At 42.6% G+C, this 20,742-nt stretch overlaps 2 protein-coding genes and 1 long non-coding RNA gene across 5 annotated transcripts; 2 read left to right on the top strand and 1 right to left on the bottom strand.

Annotated features, from left to right (window-relative positions):
* Window positions 1-77: 77 nt before the first annotated feature.
* LOC143510273 (uncharacterized) lies at window positions 78-4,006 on the bottom strand. The gene is made up of 3 exons (XR_013129938.1): window positions 3,424-4,006; window positions 865-928; window positions 78-733 (listed from the first exon to the last, which is right to left on the bottom strand). It is a non-coding gene; the product is annotated as an uncharacterized LOC143510273 (long non-coding RNA).
* A 2,611-nt stretch (window positions 4,007-6,617) lies between these two features.
* kcnk1a (potassium channel, subfamily K, member 1a) lies at window positions 6,618-11,083 on the top strand. 2 transcript variants are annotated; one of them, XM_076999444.1, is made up of 4 exons: window positions 6,618-6,809; window positions 7,295-7,896; window positions 8,805-9,200; window positions 9,328-11,083. In XM_076999444.1, the coding sequence occupies exons 2-4, from the start codon at window positions 7,542-7,544 to the stop codon at window positions 9,564-9,566; spliced, it is 990 nt and encodes a 329-aa protein (XP_076855559.1). In that variant the 5' UTR covers window positions 6,618-6,809; window positions 7,295-7,541; the 3' UTR covers window positions 9,567-11,083. The 2 variants fall into 2 exon arrangements, with proteins under 2 accessions (XP_076855559.1, XP_076855557.1); XM_076999442.1 differs by having other exon boundaries at window positions 6,766-6,928.
* A 1,555-nt stretch (window positions 11,084-12,638) lies between these two features.
* Window positions 12,639-20,674, top strand: slc35f3a (solute carrier family 35 member F3a). Of its 2 annotated transcripts, none has more exons than XM_076999446.1 (8): window positions 12,639-12,758; window positions 14,490-14,704; window positions 17,369-17,714; window positions 18,027-18,246; window positions 18,354-18,479; window positions 18,621-18,813; window positions 19,557-19,646; window positions 19,804-20,674. In XM_076999446.1, the coding sequence occupies exons 1-8, from the start codon at window positions 12,700-12,702 to the stop codon at window positions 20,043-20,045; spliced, it is 1,491 nt and encodes a 496-aa protein (XP_076855561.1). In that variant the 5' UTR covers window positions 12,639-12,699; the 3' UTR covers window positions 20,046-20,674. The 2 variants fall into 2 exon arrangements, with proteins under 2 accessions (XP_076855561.1, XP_076855562.1); XM_076999447.1 differs by lacking the exon at window positions 12,639-12,758 and adding an exon at window positions 13,634-14,254.
* The last annotated feature ends 68 nt before the right edge of the window (window positions 20,675-20,742 follow it).

Below are 20,742 nucleotides of genomic sequence, written 5' to 3'. Positions count from 1 at the left end.
ACTACATTGTGTTTTATGTCTGAAAACTCAAAAGACATCTGCATTTTTTATTTTTATTTTTTGCAAGGATTGAATGTTATTGTTATCACTCCAGTAGAGTGGTTGCAGAGTGTTGTTGGAAATGCAAAAATTGGGCATGAAAATGTTCCTTCTTCCAAAGGGAGACACGGCAAAGGTTTGAGAGCCACTGTATTAGCTACTGTGCCGTGCAGTCATATTATAACAACTACCATACACACAAATCTGAAACTAGACTCTTCAGCAGTGTTGTTTCTAAGCCCAAGAACGGCACGTGTGCCTATACATGCATTACATATACTTATTCCCACTGTAATTCAATAGGTTTCTTATTGGCCAAGGCACTCAGCTAAACACATGGACGCTGAGGACTGCTGAGTGTTTGTTGGGCACAGAGCATCAACGCAGACAGAAAACAGCTCAGCTGCCTCACTTTTTCGGTAAGTGGAAGCCGTGCCTCTCCAGAGCAGCAGAAATTGAGTTTCTGCTTCCAAGGCTCGGCTGGGCTTCAGAGTGCTGGAGGCCCGGCACTCCGACCGGACCTTCAGCTGGGACACCCAGAGGCAGACAGAGTACAGGACCTGCGGTTATGATTTACTACGTTTTCTCTGGAATTGATGTATCCAAAAAGCAGGGCTTGAGTTTCATCGATTCGCTTGATTTGTGTCCCAAGATGACCAAAGTGAAGGCCTGAGAGGCTGGAAAACACAGCGTTCTGGACAGAGACAGATAGACACATAGACAGAGAGCCCAGATGTTACTGCATCCACCATCAGTGTTTGAGTCTGATATGCATTACTATGTTAGCAGCAATGGCAGAGCAATGCTAAAGGAAGCCATAGTGACCTGGGTTATTGTGAGCTTCTCTCCTAGATCAGGCTTGCACCATTCCAGAACAAGAGGTTGTCTTCTGGTTCGTCAAACATTGGAAAAAATACAATCAAAAAGCAATGAGATAAGCTATAACAACTTGTTTGTATTTATATTGTGTGCTAATATTTTTGTTTATGTTCTGGTGAAGGGACAAATCCCATTGTAGATGTTCCATGGAATATGGAATAAAGCTCTCTAGCTTATACATCTATCATGTGACTATTGTGTTTAACATATACTAATAAAGCATAGCATCAAGGAAAAGATTAAAATTTCCACCACAAAAGGTCATTCAGTAATATACTTCCTGTGGTTAACTTGCTGGATAGCGGTGGGGCAAGTCTTAGGATCGCAACAGGCAACAAAAATGTTTTCAATTTCAGTGAATGTTCTCAGATGACATCGACATCTCTGCTATGGCACTATGGGGCTGTATGGTGATAAAAACGATTCTTACTGAAATTAAAAACAAGTTGCATGCTATGTTGTTCATTGTTAAGACCCTAAAACAACGTTCAACATATTTATTATTTAAGGAACCAAAAGAATTGAACGTGACATTCACTGGTCCTTTTGCAATGTAGTGATCTCATAACTTGGCTAAAACTAACCAAATGTGTGCATTTTGTTCTGGCTTTAAATGGATAAAAAAACCACCGTCTGGTGTCGGTGCCAGCTATGATCTCACTGAGGGCATTTGCACATACACTGATTGGTCATGTTGGGGTTTGGTGATCATTAGTCTTCATGTGGCACCCTGAGCCTCACGGACCTCACGGACCACCATATTCTCCTCTGTTGGTATTTATGAGGCCACAGTATGACCGCAAAACAGTTCACATTGGATTGAAGGCCATAACAGTCCTGCCAAGCCTGTTCGTGCCAGGGCAAATGTGAACAGCTTGGTCTGCACACTTTCATGAAGAAAGAGGAACATTTCACATTGAGCACCTACGCTACCATTAATCTTATTCCCATATTACTTGTTACCATGATTCTCATATGGGCTGGAGTCATACAGGGTTGCCAACTCTCACGCAATGAGCGTGAGACACACACATTCGACTGTCTTCACGAGCCATACATCAAATCACACGCTATACATCCGATTTCTCACACTGAAAAAAATCTAGTTTATTTATGGCTGATCTACATCCATGATTCAACCATGGCGATCAATCCCCCCTACCAAAATCAAATCTCACTCCAAGTGATTTTGAAAAGTTGGCAACCCTGGTCATATAATGTGAGATTTCTGCATTTTCAGGTTGTGAATATGTACCTAGCTCCACTTCTGTCCAGCCTTCTTCAGGACAGTGGACAGTGTGGAGGCTAGAAATGTTCAGCTCTTTGGCTGAAATAAATATATAAATTCATGTATTTTAAATTCTAAATTCTAGGCACGGGACGAGGCGTTTCATGTAAACGCTAATACAACTGCTTCCCTAGACTGCCTTCCTGACACGTTTACCACACAAACTGGGGAGAAAGTCTACAGTAATGCCACAGTAACATACTGACTCGCTGCAGTTCTGAAGATGTTTGGAAATTATTTTATCAACTCTATTTGGCATAAAGCATCATGGTAAGGAGGCAGACAACAGCCAAGAGACCACACTTAAAAATATCATACACACTCACGGTTAACTTTTTCGGAAATAAGGTAAATTTGTTCATAATTTAGAACATCTGTGGTCTGCACTCATTAGAAGTGCAGAAATTTTTTTTAGAAAAAAAATTAGAAATTTTTCTAATTTTCTAATTTCTAATTTTCTAATTAGAAATTTGGCTTAACGTGTGGAAAAACCATGCAGATTTCAGCTATACACAAATAAATGTGTAAGTCATCTGCAAAGGTGACATGCTCCTGCTGTATGAACTTGATGTCAGCACAAAGCATTAAATCAAAGACATAAACCTGGCCTTTTCGAAAGCAAGCCAATAAACATGCCGGTGTTTTCTTAAAGGACCCGTTTTAAAGCCCTGACAAAGATGGCTGGCCAGTGCCCAGGTATTAACTGTTATACATGTAATGGACATATTATGACACAACTTGGCATTACTTTTCCATGAACTTTCCCAATGTTTAGCACATTTCAAACACAAACCGTTCTGTCTGAGTAGCAGTGTCAGTCAGCTGTCCTTGCTCTAAGAATGTGTTGGATGATTAACCTTTTTCTTGAAACAAGAGTAAGTATGCCAAACTAGCAGGTAAAATTGAGGCCACTACATTACATGACCTCACACCATAACCTTGGAACAACTTCATTTATGAGAACTGGAGTCAGAATTCTTTATATAATATATTTTACAGGTCTCATTGAGAAACTGGAATTAGTTTCAGCACAAAAGGTCTAAATATCATATGAGTCTGTCTCATAGCAATGTTTAAGTATTAACATCAGTTTCTTTGCAAGCTATGCCCTGTATCTAGTGAGTAACTACTGAGAACACTTGAAAATCCCCCCTCAGTGTTGAATTAACACCTACAGCCTTGACTACAGTCCCACTTGTCTCAAATGACAAACTCACCGAGTTAATTTAACAGTGGGGATTTTGACATGTGAGCGGAGATGTAGGAGAAGCGTCTTTCGGACAGTGATGTAGCAGTCCTGAAGAAGGCCATGGCAGAGCAGGAGATAAATCAGCAGAAGTAATGAAGGGCTTCTGCTCCTCAGAGGGTTTTAAGGCATGTGGTCTCCTCCTGCTGGCTCAGAGAAGAGTGAGCCTAGCTTTAGTGCCCCGGTGAGGTGGACCTGTCAGTAAGGATGGCTTTTCCAGATGCTTCCGTCGAGCACAGGCAGCAGAGACATATGGCGGCGCCATGCGGGTGCTCTCCCTCTCTCAGATCTCGAGTCATATGTCTCGAACCTCCCTGAACAGACCTGGCTGGTTGCGAGAGCCGCATCACGCCCGGGGAAACCGCAGCTCCCAGCCCGGATCGCGCGCGGCGGTGACACGCATGTGCCGCGCTCGGGCCAAAATCAATCAGCAGCGCTCATCAGACTGCGCGCGGGCGCATGTGCGTGCACTGTGGCGCGGCCCGTGCCAAAGCCCCCCGTGCCCAAACGAATGGAGGGGGGGAAACGTGGCGGCACCTCCATGCGCAGCAAATGGAAACAACTCGGGGCAGATTGGCAGCTGGAGCCCTGTCACCGTCTTAGCCAAGCAATATGTGAATCTCAGTCTGAGAACTACGGGAGCACTCAGGAAGTCCAGCGAAAGCAGCCAGGCGACACGGAGCACAACCGCACCGGCTGCCCCGCGTGTGTGTGTGTGTGTGTGTGTGTGTGTGTGTGTGTCGCCGGGATTTGGGTCTGTCCTCAGCATCTGGCACGAGCGGACCCTCGCTAGCTTCCTGTTGAAGGCACCAGGCCAAAGCTCCATCGAAAGCGAAGAGTGTGGCCAGCACCGAGGCTGACGGGCCAGCTGGGCCGCTGCTCTGATCTGTGCTGTGACCTCATGTCAAATGCATGAAAATGAGTGAAAAGAGTGTGTGTGTGCCTGTTCTCTGCAAACAGGGCATCTAATCCCTCTGAGCTCTCTCACTTTTCATCTGTCAGTATGTCAGGCTAATAGCATGGGGGGAAAATGTAGTGTTGAGTGCTCTGTAATGCTGAAAATAGCCAGAATGTTTTATGGCCTCATGGAATATTCCACCAAATATATGTATGACCAAGATATTCTCCTTCTACTATAGTAACCTTTACCCTGTGAACAATAATGCAAAGTACGTATTATTTGAAATTGAACATAGGCCTACTGTGAATTATTATTATACTATACATTTATTCACCAATTAATTTATTCTTTCCTTAACGCACTGATTGAGTTAATCAGGATTAACCATGAGTTTTGCAAGGCTAACTCTGATTGAGAAACAGGTTGATAACTCACATCACAAACAGAGAGTGTGGGGCATTTAACAGATGTGTGGCCAGGACTTTTTACCGCTCCTTTGATTCTCCATGTGGCAGGGCACACAGTAGCATGAAAAGCATTGTGTTCAAGCTGAGAAGGTGTCAATCACGTGCAGTTTACAAGGCCTTAACTCCAGACCTGCCTTAAAAACAACATTCTGGATCAATTTAAGATATGGAACCAACAAGCCTGTAAAGACAATAAATGTAAACATTTGCTCGACATTTTGCTGCTCCATCTACACATTACAAATATGACCGCCTCCAGCTTTTGTTAAGTTGGACTTATAGCGCCACCTAGTGGCATTTCAGCTGTTCATGTTATTTTTGACTAATATAGTAACTACCAAGAGTAACTAATTAAAATCCCATTCTCCAGCAAGCTTTATTCTGCATCATTTATCCATCGAAGCAAATTCATGCCATATATCCTACTAATTTGGACATATAATTTCTCCAATAGTGGTACTTAGATGATCTCTTTATAAGACTCCTTTTACAAAACATGTTCTCAGGGTTCATCAACCTTTAATAAACTTTTCCAGTCTAAGTCACAAGACACAATCATTCTAACATGCTAATTAACAAGCTCTTTGTGAGTTAAGAATGGCATGTATGAGCAAGTAAAAAGAGAAAAAGATCTTTGAACTATTTATTATTTTACTATTTTTTAAATAGGAAATAATACATTCTTTACAGAAATGTAAAAAGCTGAAGAGAAAGAAGAAATTAAAACATGAGGAAATAAGCTGATAATTTTAAAAATGATAGAAATCAAATTTAAATTATGGAATACTTTAAATCTGCTCATGATGAACATTATTTTTAAACTTCATGGACTTGGGACTACTCACCTGAAAGGTCATTTAAGACCTCCACGAGCACTCAGCTAGTGAAGGGCTTTATGACAATTTGTTTCCCTGTGTATTGAATGCTTTGGCCGCTGCAGGTTTGGAGAAACAGATAGATAGCTAACAGACAGAAGGTAATGTATTTGCTTTGTTGTGAACTGAACCGATACCAGAGCAATATAACCTTGACCATCCGGCAACTTTCTTCTTCCAACCAGGTCAGAACTCTCAAGTATTCCCTTTCAATCCAGAAATAGCACAACGGAACATAACAATTATAGGCAACCTCTCACCAACTGGCTCCTGTCCAGAGTCCAGACTGAAGAGTCTGTATTCAGGAGGTGGTGCAGTAGAAACCTGCAGTGTGGGCAGGAGGCTTCACTGCAGACCCACAGATGCTGTGTGAGGAAGCTGCTCACATGACCTCCAGTGCTGTGTGGGGATATATTTGGTTGTGCCAATATTTTAATGACTAACAAGGAAAAATAAATGTAAGGAGCGTGAAGGCGTTGGGAGTCCTCAAACAGACCCTCCACTCCAGCAGTCCGTGGTGAACAACAAGCCCTTTCATTTGCTCCTTCAGTGTCTCCTGCCTGTAGAGGGCGACAGAGAGCAGCATGGACCTGTCCCATTAGGATGCTATTCACACATCAGCCTCAGAGAGCAGGAGATATTATTGAGATATTCACACTTTTACCTACACACTCAATATAAAGGCATAATGGAAGAATTATGCAATTATTTTCCTATAATTATTTTTGTTAAATTCCACAGAAATATCATAAAAAGTCAAATAAGGAAAGGAAAACTGCTTACCATGCAGTGTAGATTTGATCAGTGTGGGCACAGCAATGCCACCCACTAAAATGACGTCAGATGATGATAGAGTAAACAAACTTTTAGTGATCTCAGAGAGACGCCTCCCGTTCTGATCAGATCAGCAGTGTCGAAGCTCCTCAGGCTGTATTCACAGAAATGCGTTCCTGTCTGCTGAATTTGAGGTTTATTTGTAAAACGTCTGTGTGGAGATTCACATCTGACCTCAAGCGGGGTGGAGTAAAAGTTGCAACTAACACAGTCATGCTATAACTTGCAGAAGGAGAAGTTAACAATGACGGGTTAAGAACGTGGGCTGATTGAAAGTCAAGTAAGCTGGAGTCTTGTTCTTCTGGAATAACTGCCTCACTGTATTCCAATCAATGGGCTATGCAAATAAAACTAGATGCAATGGGAGTTTATTCTTTTTTAATAAGAAAAACTGAGTAGGTGAGTATTTATACTATAGCCTACCTTACCAAATAATTGGAACATAGAAGTAGTATGAAAAGCACAATAAAATGTAAGGTTTCTCATAGTGTAACTACACAGATCTGAAGTGACACCACTAAAACACAGATTCGCATTCAAGGTTCAGCTGTAACGTTCTGCTTGAGCCTACAAACCTTTTGTAAGGTCATGGAAAACCACCTTGCCAAACCAGTTAAGCTAGTCGACTGTAGCAAACTGATACTGTAGCAAATTGTCCACGCCACCCACTAAAACAGGGGGAGTTTCCCTCAGATGTTATAAGGTGGACATTCGAGGTTGTTCTTCAAAACACAAAACACTTACATCGCTACTATAACTTTACAGTAAACGAGGTTGTTGACGTGAGACGCGCCCCGTCGTGACAACACGGTAACCTGACCGAGGTGAGGCGGACGACGTCAAGCGCCCATCCCTCTCACCACTGCTCCTGTTATCGGAAATAAGACAAAACCACTTCGTTTAGACATCTATTTCTGCTTTATTTCTGGACCCTGCATGATAAAGCAGGCGGTAAGACGGTAAATAGCTGCGTGTGTGTTATTATCGCTTTACTTGTGACCGGCCACTGAAAATGTTGCGGTGCCTTTCAGGAACGGGGTGCACGCGCTTTTTAGAAGGTCACAAATCGACGTGTTATTTTTTGCTTTTGGTACTTGTGTATTTAATATACCTAGTTTTGGGAGCTGTCATTTTCTCTTTGGTGGAGTTACCTAATGAGGATTTACTTCGACAAGATCTTACTACCACGAAACAGCAGTTCCTCCAGGACAACCAGTGTTTATCCGAAGAGAGACTGGAGGCATTTTTGGCTAAAGCACTGGAGGCTAGTAATTATGGTGTGTCGGTCTTAAACGAGAGTGCGACAAACTGGAACTGGGATTTCACATCTTCGTTGTTCTTTGCAAGCACAGTCCTCTCCACGACAGGTGAGCGAAACTACATTCAGCTTCCGTCATCAAACATGGGAGCCGAACTATGACGTTTCCTGTCAATCCTTCACACTCCTGCTCTTTGTTCTGTACCCAAACAAGCTGTCTCTGTAAAATCATCTAATCAATAGTCTAATCATGTTAGACTATTGACACTGCCATTAGGGCATCCGTATACATGACTCCCAATAACTCCCAATATCTGTTCTTCCAGCGAAACGCAAGGAAATGGCTCTAATTAGAGATAATTAGGCTATTTAAAGGCCCAACGTGTCTTTTCCCAGCTCTTTGCGATTTAAACTTAACTTAAATGACGTTCTTTCTCTATGTTCGTTCTCTCTTTCTCTGTAGGAAGTGGGGTATAGAATTTCCCATGATTAGGTAATTTAATCCAGCATAAAGATCAGTGCAGGATCTCCACAAACACACTGTGCTCCTGAAACCAGCCTGTGGTCTGTGTGCTACTGCCTAGTCTAGATATTTTTTCTATTGTAGAGGCGCCATAGCTAGTCTGAATCAGATCACCTGTTTGAGGCTAGTTAAGTATAGGCCTATTTAAAATTAAATCTTAAAAAAGGAAAGACTGCTTTTATTTCCGTGCACTATAATTTAAAATGCACTTACTATTAATGTTTCGCTAGGCCTATATTTAATAGTAATTTCTATTGAGGGTGGTGGGTAACTAATATGCCTAGGGCCACTGACTTGAATGTGCCTTGTATTGTATAAGTTGTTCTTTTTCTACTTCTTCCATTCTGCTATGCTATTCTTGTGGTCATTTTGTTATTTTCCCCCATTTTGTTTTTATTTATTATATTCATGCCTCCCTGGCATTGCCTTGATGCATACATGTGGAGCAATGTAGACAAATGTATCTAAATAACTGATTTTGCTTGTGTTTTTAGGGTATGGACACACGGTGCCCTTGTCAGATGAAGGCAAGGCCTTCTGCATCCTGTACTCTGTGGTGGGCATCCCCTTCACTCTTCTGTTCTTCACAGCAGTTGTGCAGAGGATCATGGTCTTCAGCACGCGCCGGCCTGTGGCATACGTGCACCGCCGCTGGGGCCTGTCAAGGTCCATGGTGGCAGGCGTCCACGCTTGCCTGCTGGCTGCCATTGCTTTAGGCTGCTTCTTCGTCATCCCTGCCACGGTGTTCTCTGTGCTGGAGGACGACTGGAACTTCCTGGAGTCCTTCTATTTCTGCTTTATCTCACTCAGCACCATCGGCTTGGGCGACTACGTGCCAGGAGAGGGCCACAATCAGAGGTTCAGGCAGCTTTATAAAGTGGGAATCACTGGTGAGTGTGAACCCGGCGCGATGAGACTTAGAAAAGCGAGTGACTTGTAAGTCGGAATTGCAGCTTTTATTTTTGGATGCCAGGTGTGATGTTACTATGATGTTAATGACAATTCTACCCCTTCCAGTTTACCTGATTCTGGGTTTAATCGCCATGCTGGTCGTACTGGAGACGTTCTGTGAGCTGAAGCAGTTGAAGCAGCTGAGGAAGATATTTTATATCAAGAAAGAGAAATCGGAAGACTGTCTTAACATACTGGACCACGATCACCTCGCCTTCTCCTCTGTCTCTGATCAGAACACCCCAGCCAGAGAGAGTAAGACGGATCTCTTTGCAGACAGTGTCCCCGTAACACCTGATGATTAGGTTAGGGGTGTTCAAAATGGATGTTTCAGTTGACAGTCAATAATCATACGATTCGAGGCAGTGAAACTGGAGAAGTATACAGTTTCAAAACATTTTAAATTAAACTTTTAATTTAAAATCTAATCTTTCCTTAATCCCTTAAAATGTCAGGTTAACTGAATGCAAAAATATTTTATTTAAATAGCTAAGCACAAAAACATATTTAAAAGAAATTTACAATAGCAGTGGTCATAGTATAGTCACAAAATGTGTAATATAACCTATTAGAAGGGAAAGAAATAAAGATTTGAAGTGGTTGTTTACATTATTTTCTGAGAACAGTACATTATGTCCTTGACTTGTAATTAAAGGTACTGAACAACCGTATGAAGCTGTAGGACAGGAGTGTCCACATCTTGTTCTGAAGATCTACCGATCTGCAGAGATTAGTTCCAAACCTAACACTGCTGACTGAGTTAAGCATGGCCCTCTGTCACATCTGAATATTAGAGCCTTGGTGTGCTGGAAGTAAACTTTAGTAAAATAGGGATGGTAGACTTTTACAGCCGTAGTTGTGAATCCCTGTAGGTGACAATTTTGTTGTTTTCATTTTAGTTTTAATCAAAGTAGGGAAGAAAATTGAAGCAGACATCTAGCCCACTGATTGTCCTACTTCATGAATGAAGAAGACGAGAATACGATTAGGGTTACCTCGATAAAGTTACTGTTTCCTGCATTACTGTAAGGGTTGTAAATACTGCCTATGCCATGTTTATATGCACTTCATTGAAAATGACTGTGTACATATTGTAGTGTCATTAAGGTATTTTATTAATGTTTATGGGATGATTTGAGTAACTAGGGACAGGTGCCCACTGATAACCATGCAATACTCATACTGTCTGATATTAAATAGGTGCAAAACCTTCACAGTTGATGCAAGTTTAAACCTACATGGCAGAATATTTTAAGATTTGTGTTTTGTCCTAACGTGACATTTGAATTGTCTTAACTGGGGCTGAGTGATATTTATATTATGCAGCATCTACTTTAGTTGTCCACATAATGGGATTATTGGGCAATAAACTGGGAATAAGAAACTGGATTATTTTACAAAGATTTTGGGTTTACATTAATTAAAAAAGTTATTTTTGCATTTCATTCTGAAATATCAAAAAAAATTGTCATACATCCTTAACTATCTTGACTGGAGAATGTAAGAAAGTGACTGAAAACCTTGCCAACATACTGTCACCAAAGCTTTTATTATTTCTGACCATACATAAAATGGTTATCATGCAAACTGAAATGCTTGGTGTGCATTAATAGCCATGTCAGACAAAGTAAGAATTCCTGGGAAAATCGTAATGTATGAAGCTAAGTTCAAACTTAAACAGAGCATTGCACCCTCTTGTTTAAGACTGGATTTATCTGTGCACCTTTAGATAGTCCAGGTTTGCTGCTCAGGTACATTATTTGCTGTAAACCTAGAGTTACTGAAATTGTCTTAATGAGAATAAATGATTACAAATATCACATTTTGATGGTTTTGTGTGTATAACCAATATTAAATGTGGGGATTTAACACTGAAAGCAAATGATCATGAAGGGGTGAAGAATTTTATTTAAGATTTGGGATTTAGGATTTGTGAATCATCTATGCAAGGACTGTGCTCACTATCAGGTGATAGTGAGCACAGATAGGCTTGTGCAAACACAGCAGTGTGGTGCCCCCTTATGGCCTCTTAATGCCTTTTACTGCTTGGCTCCATGTTGGCGTTTGGGTGGACAATTGGGTCAGTGAGGCCTTGTCACACAGCAGCTGCTGACATTCTGTCAGTGTGCCTGAGTAGTGTTCACAGGGATGTTTACACTGCTGGGTGGAAGAGGATGTGATGATAATATAACAGCCATGCTGAAAGTGAGCATGGAGGTTATGCAGGTTCAACAAAATGAATTGTCGCCATGGTCACCTGGTCTGTTTTGAACTCGACTCGAGTATCCCAAGATTATTTTGTAGTAAACTGCAGTGAAAAAAGTGCTGTAATCTGAGGGAACCACAATGAGATTAGTTTGTTCAAAACATTCTCTGCACGAGATGCAACAAAAAAAGTAAGACACTGTCTGCTGAGTTGCCAGAGTCTTTTGTAAACTGGTTATATAACAATGCCAGCAGGACAGTCAAGGAGACCCAAAAATTAACACAACCCACATGAAAGGGGAAAAAATGAAACAAACAAAATGACAAAAATACTTCCCTTACCAGAGGTAAAAATTCAAACCAAGAGGGGAGGAGACCACTATGTTACCCACTTCAAAACATATAACATCTAGTAAGCCTACAGAACAAAACAAAGTCCAAGTGTTTTAAATCTAAAGAAAGTTTAGTAATTTCAACAAATCTAATAAAAACACTGGGTCTGTGAATCAGTGGGCAGTCAATGGAGAGGTGTTCTGGGCCAAATCGCCACTCGCCTTAAAATAATGCAAAGTCATTTTAAACCTAATAGAACAACCAATCACATATCAGAGAAAGTGGGATATTACAACACACACCAATGCCAGCCTGGAACACACACACACACACACACCCACAAAACAACCAGCCAAACACAGGACCTAAGATTTAAAGTTTGTATATGCTTATATATCCTTTGTCTTGTCTTTGCTAAACTCTTAAAGTCCCATCCTGGGAGCGTCTGTGGTTTTCCACAGTGACCTTTCTATGAATGTCCTCTGCTCATGTCCCTGGAGTATTGTAATGAGTATCCCAGGCAGATCTTGGGTTTTGATAGCATGTGTTGGGCTCTCGGTGTTAGTGGGGCCAGGCACACGAGAAACAAACACATCCCACTGTGGCATTCTCCATTTTGAAAGTGTCCAGCTGCTTATTGCTGAGCCCTGGCAAGAATGTTTCACCTGACGAAGCTCAGGTCTCCTGGCTGGGGCTCGCGCTAGGTAGAAGGTTCCTCTCGATCGATGAATGCCAGCCCTCTATATGCAACTCCTGCCCCCTCCATCCAGACACACACACATACTGTACACACACACACACACACACACACTGCTGGCAGCCATCTTTCAAAACCTGGCAGTAGTCAGCGATGCTGCCACACTGCAGGGACAGGATCCCCACACACGATGTGCCAGAGCGATGCAGAGCGGGGACCGAACTGCAGCTCCTTCCTCACAGCTGCGGCCGCAGCCACACAGGTAAGGAGCTTACGCTCCAACACTACGGCAAGACTTCAAACACAGCGTGGGATTATTTACAGACCATTTTGATCATAGATGTCAGGTTTAATTTGTTTTGCTGATCTAAACTTTTAGGGAGATCAATCTGAAAACTATACAGAAAAAAAGTGCATGCGTAGTCTTTAAGTAAAGATACAGGAAACATTGAACATTGGCGAAAAGTTCACTGGGTGGAATTTGTGGCATTTTTGTGGAATTTGTGGCATTTTCTTCTCATTACTGATGATGTTTCGCACACTAAGTGTTTACAAAACAAATAACAAAAACAGAAATAAAACATGAGAAGTATCAAAGATTCAAAGAAAGTTGAAAATTGATTCTAGATGTTGGATTCCTCCTAATAGCTGCCTCATGACTCAACTGCTTCAGACATGGGTTTGAAGATACAGCAGGGAATCACTTGGCATGTCTCCTTTGTTTGGGTTTCACCAAAATCCCTTTGTGTTGACTGGTCAGTTAAATGAATTTTCTCTTAAAAATGTTGTGAATTTCACAGCACGTTTACATACAAAACCAGTGAAATACTGATTGAGGATTGAGTAAACTATTTGGAAAACTATTTTACTTCCTACAACGACCCTTACCTACGTTTTTGCTTCTCTATATAATAGCATGTTTGTGAAAATGAGCAGCTTCATGAAATTTAAGGCATACACAAAATGGTTCTGTATATTTAGCGTTTATTAGCAGAGGCAGACAGCCAAGCTTGTAAACGCACTATTTTAAGACAGAGTTCACACAGGACAAGCCGAGCACGAGACCGCGAGGTAAGATGAAGAGCGCCTACCTTGCCGTATTGATCCCCTCCTGTACGCGCATGCGCACCACCCCCCTCCCCGCCTTCACACCGGGTCGCTGCTGGTGCGGGGAGAGGGGGAGAGCTTGGCTGCCGTCTTCGCTGCAGTTTACATGTTCTGCAAAAATCGCTGAGACAGTATTTTGAAAAGCAGCCTGCTACAGCTTTAGTTATTTAAACTCATCTGATCTTTGACATGCAATTAGTCTAACAAGTTCATTTCACGCCTTCCTCTCCCAGTTAGAGGTGTGTGAGCACCAGCTTCAGTGTCTGGGTGCATTCATACTACCGGGAGGCTGACGGGTGATGGATGCGTTAAAAGTTCATTCAGACTCTCATTTAGTTTGCATTATAGACGACCCGCAGGCAATTATCTAGGCTATAGTCTAAACTAGCCCAGCTTATTCAGCGTTTTCTTCCCAGAACCACTTCCAGTCCCCACTACAGTGGAATTGTGTTTAGTTATTTTTTTGTTCAGAGCATTTTAGCTAGAATATTTGCCTGGAAGTTCACCGATTCCTATGCAGCTGCGCACTGTGTGTACAGGTGGTCGTGTGTGCATCAATAATCGTCCCAGGACATTCCCACAGTACAGTAGCCTGGACTTAAAACAGGACACAGGATTAGACTCTCAGGATTAGTCTCATCAGTGTGTCGGGTGTGAAAAAATGCTTTCCTGATCAAATATTTCTAACCAGGGAAAAGAGAAAATGGTTTTTAGCTTGGACGGATAAACCCATTACTATCGAACAGTTAGAAATAAGTGACAGAAAGCAGTGAACGTGCCCTGGAACCATTTTGGGTTTTATTCCCAGAGACGCAGTGCTGGTGTCGGTGTGATTGTGCTTTGGTCACGGGCTATGCGCATTTTAAACTCTCTCCTTTGTTTTCAGAGGGATGCGAAAATCTCCCGACATGAGTCCACGTCGCCTGTCAGACATCAGTCCCCAACTTCGACAGTTGAAGTACCTTGTGGTGGACGAGGAGATAAAGGAGGAGTTCAGGTCTTCTCGGTCCGTGGAGGACATAAACAACGCGTCCGTCGAGGAGCGCATCCTCAGAATTACGGGTTACTATGGATACCATCCGTGGAGCGCAGCTAACGGAGGTGAGACAATAACAAATATCTCAATTCATCCTCCTGTGGTGCCTGACATACCCCAGCTTACTCTGTGTCGAAGTTAACATACTCATTTGTGAAACTACATGTCTTAAACTTCACTATTCTTTTTTCAAATGCAGTCTTCATCTGTTTGTCTGGGCGTTTGAATAAAAAACACCAAATTAAAACTTTAACTGTACCAGTAATCGGGGCTGTCCACCATTGCTTGACATTTTAAATAACTATTATTTCTCCCATAACCTGAAGGCACTTTGAGTGTCATTTGGGAAATAGGTGGGAATCTCACATTGGGGTGGCTGACAGACATTTGAAACTAACAAACTGCAGGCTGTAAACACACTGGTGTCATGTATCCTACTCTGAATCAGTTCGATCCACTCGACACTTAAGCTTCACATATGAATCTGACTCTCCGCTGTGTGCCTGTGTTTGTGAGGCCTCCAAGGAGGAAGAAACCGTACAACCATCTATGTGAAGAACAATACGTTTGGCTGATGATATTTTTTATGTTAAATTATTATTATTTTGTAGTATGTTATTGTTAATGCACACGATGGCTTATTGATCTCTGATAGCTCACCTTTTAGAGTGTAGTGCTAATTATAGGTTGTGGGGTCAATACCCAGGAGGTGTGTCTACTGTCATACTGATAAATATGTAAGGCAATCTGGATAAGAGTGTCTGCCAAATTCCAGAAATATAAATGTCTCAAATTACAAGTCACTAACCCTCAGGGATCCAGCACATCTCTGGTGCACGAGAAACCATACAAAGGAAAGTGTGAAATGGAATAAATACAATACCATAATTATAACAAAGAATAAATGTAGACATCAGAGGGTTTAATAAGCCATTATTTTCTGTTGGGTGTGTTGCACACATTGTCTCCAGCTCAATATGATATTATTGCACCTCTGGTGGGATTAGACTGTAGATGAGAGTGTAGCTAACGGTTGGGCTGAGTCATCAGAGCTAGAGGAAGCCCCCTAGTCTTGTATGCTGCCATTCTGAACAAAGCCTGATTGGTATGCAGGCTCACACACACCCCTATGTCCAGGATTGTGTGTGGAGCACAGTACTGAGGAGAAAAAAAAACGAAAACGTAAATTCTTTCCGTGTTGCTGCATCAAAAAGGTGTGGTGCAGTGGTGCAGCTCATGGATAAGGATTCAGCATCTGTCCTTTGCACTCGCCGAACCCCTTAAAGACGGGAGAAACGTCTCTGAAAGAAGGAGAGTCAGTAAAGCATTACCAGAACGACGACCTGCCAACCAAGTATAATGAAGTTTCCCTTCAGAGCAATGAAGTTGAAGGATTCTGCTCTAAGGTCTCTTGGTGGTGATGGTGAGCGTGTTTGGTTGTGCCACGGTTGCTGGACCTGTGGGTAAGACGGCAGCTCCAGATATTAGAGGGATGGATGGGGAGCTGGGATTTAGCACTTGGACAGTGTCACAAGAGAAACAATGTCCCTTAGACGGCAATAAAACAAGGCTGGATTTATGTACTGTCTAAGATAGCCCTGAGTCACTGCATTAAAGTATCTTCTGGAATAAATCAAGAGCTCTTGCTGACTCCTTTAATTCATATCTAGACACTTTTTAAAACTACATCAGCAAATTAATGTTTACCCATTTGAGGGTAGGAAAAGAACAAAGTTGATCTTTATTACATTGAAAATGTTTGTCTTTATTATAAAATAGGCTTATTTCCGTGATAGAGGCAGGCAGTCGGTTAAAGAGGGAGGCCAGGTCAGTCGTGTTGTCTGAGGGAGGCGGACACTTCCCTGGGTAAACATATAAATGTTCCTGCTACTTTCCCACACAATAGTTGTCATTTAATATTTTCTTTTTTCACTTTTCACATTATCTTGTTGTTTTTTTAAGACCAATAGAGCAAAATCAAAACAAAATAAAGCAAATTCAAATAAAATCCTTGTTATTTATAAAGAAATGGCTTCAACGTAAGTCGAAGTTTTGACAGTGGGAAATTGGGGAACATGTTTGGAATAATTCTATATACAGACTTGACTTGTATATACAGTAATTCCATACCACCCAGTTTAGCAGTGTATCAAGGCGTAAACGTTGTGTATTAGTGTAATCATAGTACATGCACATGTCCATTTCAGCTCCTTCTGCATTGTGGCCAGGAGTGACTCAGTTTAGCCAATAGTGCATGGCTTCTGGCGTGGCTCTGCCAAATACTGATCCTCTCTCAGCTGCACTGCTGCTGCTCCGGGGAAATGTTCCTGCCACTAAGTGCTCCAAGCCTGTATGCTCCACTGATAGCTCTGTTCTGGCGTGGCACAGCCTTGGGTGGGTGCCTAAATACCTCCCTACAGCCCTACCAGAAAGGTGTGAGTCCAGTGGGGGAATAGGCAGGGCCATATACAGCAGTCTGTAAAAACTTAAAACAGTCTATAAAACCCTAAAACAGTCTGTAAAATCCTACTGCTGGATCTTACTTGGATTGTGAAGAATGTTTTTTTTTGTGTGTGTTAATTTTGTGTGTTTTATACAATTTGTACACTTTTATATTTATATACAATACAATTCTTTACAAGCTATAATTACGTTTTTAGCAAAATTATTTATAGAAACTAAGGTGGACATCTGAAACACTCCTTTCCCATCATGGTGTGTGTCTGCAGTTGTAGAGCAGTCAAGCAGAGAGAAGGCCGACGCTAAGGCAGACAGCCACACTGGGACGGGCCTGGCCAAGGCGCAGACGGCCACGAGGGAGCAGAGCATACGCTGCTGTCTGCGTCTCACCGCAGACCACCTGTGCCGGGCAGTCTGGGGCGTGGCTGTGGTCCTGTGCGTCTCCTCCTCCTGGTCGGGCTCCACCCAGCTGGCCAAGCTGACGGTCCGGCAGCTCGACATTCCCTTCACACTCACCTGGTTCTCCACCTGCTGGAACTGCGCCCTGTTCCCGCTCTATTACCTGGGTCACCTTTGCGGAAGCCAACGCAGACAGAGTCCACGTCAGCGTTTCAGGTGGGAGATGCGCACTGGCCTTTCGCTCATTATGCCAGCTCCGCACTTTTGATCGGCTGAGCTTTAACGGCTCAAGCCCCTGGAACGTTCCCTCCTCCCCTTAACTAGATTCCCACGCTGTAGTGTTCACTTTGACAGCTCAGCAGAGATCGTAAAGGCGGAGGTTTGATGCAGGCAGGGAGCACTCACGTCTTTGAATTTGCAAGCACTTTTGTAAACGCACGTTCTCGTCATTACGCGTTGACATTGGGACATGTCGTCGCGCGTGTGCTCTGTGTGACGGCGGGCGTCTGTGTGTGTGTATAAGTATAGGGAGTGCTGTCAGATCCTGGGCGACGGTGGGCTGACGGTGAGGTCGCTGCTGACCCGCGTGGCCCCGTTCGGGGTGCTGTGGACCCTCACCACTTACCTGTACCTGCAGGGCCTGCGCAGAATCCCACCCACGGACGCATGCGCCCTCTTCTGCTGCAGCCGTGCCTTCGTCTTCCTCATCTCCTGGATCGCTCTGCGCGAGCGTTTCATGGGGATCAGGGTGAGGCTCGTCACCGTCACCGCCGCCGCTACCGGAACCGAACCGTGACGTGTACGGTGCGTGTGAACTTGTCTCTTAACCCCTCTGTCCTTCTTGTCTGCATGCAGATCGTCGCTGCTATTTTAGCTATTGCAGGCATAGTGATGATAACGTACGCGGATGGGTTCCACAGTCACTCTGTGATTGGCATTTCCCTTGTGGTTGCAAGTGCTTCAACAGCAGCCACCTATAAGGTGAGCCAATATGACAGACACATCTATGCACCATTATTGTCCAGTGCTGGAGTGCTCCTCCCCCCAAAACCTGGCACTACAACGCTGCATTGCTGAAGCAGCATGATGTATGAGTTTGTTTAGCTGCCGTATTTTCTGCAGGTGATGTTCAGGCTAGTTTTGGGCAGCGCCAGGCTGGGAGAGGCAGCACTGTACCTCACTGTGCTGGGTGTAGCCAACCTGCTCTTCGTCAGCATTGTTCCGCTCATCCTGCTCCTCACCGGGGCTGAAGACTTCGGCCCTCCTGCTGACCTGCCCTGGTCCAGCCTGTGTGCCATGGCAGCACTTCTTCTGGGTGAGAAACGACACACATGATTCAGTGTGAATGACACACATGATTCTCTTCCTTTTACTAAGTGATAATATAGCTGATTAACACCAAAATCAACCGCTGACCTGATCAAACACATAACCTCTGATCTGACCAAACACCTTAACCTCTGACCTGACCAAACACCTAACCTCTGATCTGATCAAACACCTAACCTCTGATCTGATCAAACACAATATCTCTGATCAAACACATAACCTCTGATCTGATCAAACACAATACCTCTGATCAATCACTTAACCTCTGATCTGCTCAAACACCTCACTTATGATCTGATCAAACACAGAATAGAAACAGCCTTTATTGACCTTTATTTATTTCCACAGAGGGGAAACGTAGGTGTAACAGCATCCACAGATTATAAAATTTATAAAATCGTGACAATATCAACATTAACAATAACATTAATAATAAGATATACTGTACAGAACTACACCAGATTTGGGTTCACATGAAAATATACATGGTGTGCCAGTTTATTAAACCCTAAAACAGGACAGACTATTTACAGTATACTATATGTTATCCTACAATATGTGCATGCTATTCATTGTGATGTTGTTGTGAGAAGTGGTGGTTATAAGGTCTTACGTCTGCTGGGAGGAAGGATCTGTGGTAATGATCCTTTGTGCCTTTAAGATGTAGCATAACCTGTGCTGTCAACCTTAATCATTGGTGTTTTTGTCTTTCTTTCCTTTGTGCTCTAGTGTTCAACTTCCTGCTAAATTTTGGAGTACTGGTAACATTTCCTGCATTGATTTCTTTTGGCATTGTCCTCAGTGTACCTGTGAATGCTGGTGAGTAACCCTCACATGGGTGTCAGCATAATCCAAAATTTGGAATATAGTATAATCTCAAATTTGGAATTTCATAAGCCTTGTAGCTGTGCCTTTATATGTTTTAAATGATGTGTTTTGACCTCCACCCTCACTACACCTTTTGTTATTTTTCCAGTAATAGATCGATACATGTGTGAGGTCCAGTTCAATAGTGTGCGTGTCATCGCAGTCTCCGTCATCTGCCTGGGGTTCCTGTTACTGTTGCTGCCAGAGGACTGGGACCAGTGTCTGCTGCAGCTGCACTCTAAGTTGTATGACCGAGACAAGCCACAAGAGGGCAATAGAGATGCAAACACTGAAACAGGTCACACACGGTCCAGTGAGGCTAGAAATTGCACCAAAATTGTTCCAAGCTGAACTGCATTTCATTTTCATCTTTACTGACCTGATGAGAAGGACTTCTGCTTTCGGGCTTTTGCTAATCAGTAAGGTTGCAAAATATAACAAAGGTGTCACTCACACAGAAAGAAAGGCACACATTGTCATTGTGGTTCAGTTGCTGTTTGCAGGGTGGAAACTGCTGAAACAGTAGCATTTCCTATAATGTTGGTTTGCACCCTTTTAGTTGATATTGTCATAGGCTGTCAAACGTGGAGTAAGGTGAATATTGACTTCAGGATTGATTGTTTTTGAAGGGTTGTTTATGTTTTCCTCTTTTTTTTTTTTTTTTTTTTTTTTTTACAGCAAAGCACCAAACTGCACAATGTAGCATCTTTCACAATATTTGAAACTAAACATTGCTGAACGAGTCAGTTCAGGATTTGCTGCAATATTATTCTATACTGGACTATTATGCCTTATGCAAGTGATTGTACTATATGGCACTTTATTTATTGAATGCATATATGGATAACTGGAATACTATTGTATAATTTCAGTACATTGCCACAGTCTTCACAATACCGGTGTTGTAACATACTATAATCCCAACCTGGTTGACTAGCTGTCTCCTTTGGCTTTAATAATATCGCACGTGCATATATGCATACCTTTCAAAAATACCCAAAGGGTCATCAAATTAATAATACAGAAGACACATTTCAATAACTGTGGC

The sequence above is a fragment of the Brachyhypopomus gauderio genome, chromosome 3 (genome assembly GCF_052324685.1).
Source record: "Brachyhypopomus gauderio isolate BG-103 chromosome 3, BGAUD_0.2, whole genome shotgun sequence".
Classification (NCBI taxonomy): Eukaryota; Metazoa; Chordata; class Actinopteri; order Gymnotiformes; family Hypopomidae; genus Brachyhypopomus; species Brachyhypopomus gauderio.
The sequence above is the reverse complement of the archived record's forward strand: the minus strand, read 5'-3'. Positions and strand labels throughout refer to the sequence as shown.

Bases quoted from the DNA above. Each gene is read 5' to 3' on its own strand.
- kcnk1a (XM_076999444.1), top strand. From the start codon at position 7,542: ATGTTGCGGTGCCTTTCAGGAACGGGGTGCACGCGCTTTTTAGAAGGT. The intron at 7,897-8,804 runs GTGAGCGAAACT...TTGTGTTTTTAG, and splicing joins CACAGTCCTCTCCACGACAG to GGTATGGACACACGGTGCCC. The intron at 9,201-9,327 runs GTGAGTGTGAAC...TACCCCTTCCAG, and splicing joins TTATAAAGTGGGAATCACTG to TTTACCTGATTCTGGGTTTA.
- slc35f3a (XM_076999446.1), top strand. From the start codon at position 12,700: ATGCAGAGCGGGGACCGAACTGCAGCTCCTTCCTCACAGCTGCGGCCG. The intron at 18,247-18,353 runs GTGAGGCTCGTC...GTCTGCATGCAG, and splicing joins AGCGTTTCATGGGGATCAGG to ATCGTCGCTGCTATTTTAGC. The intron at 18,814-19,556 runs GTGAGAAACGAC...TTTGTGCTCTAG, and splicing joins CATGGCAGCACTTCTTCTGG to TGTTCAACTTCCTGCTAAAT.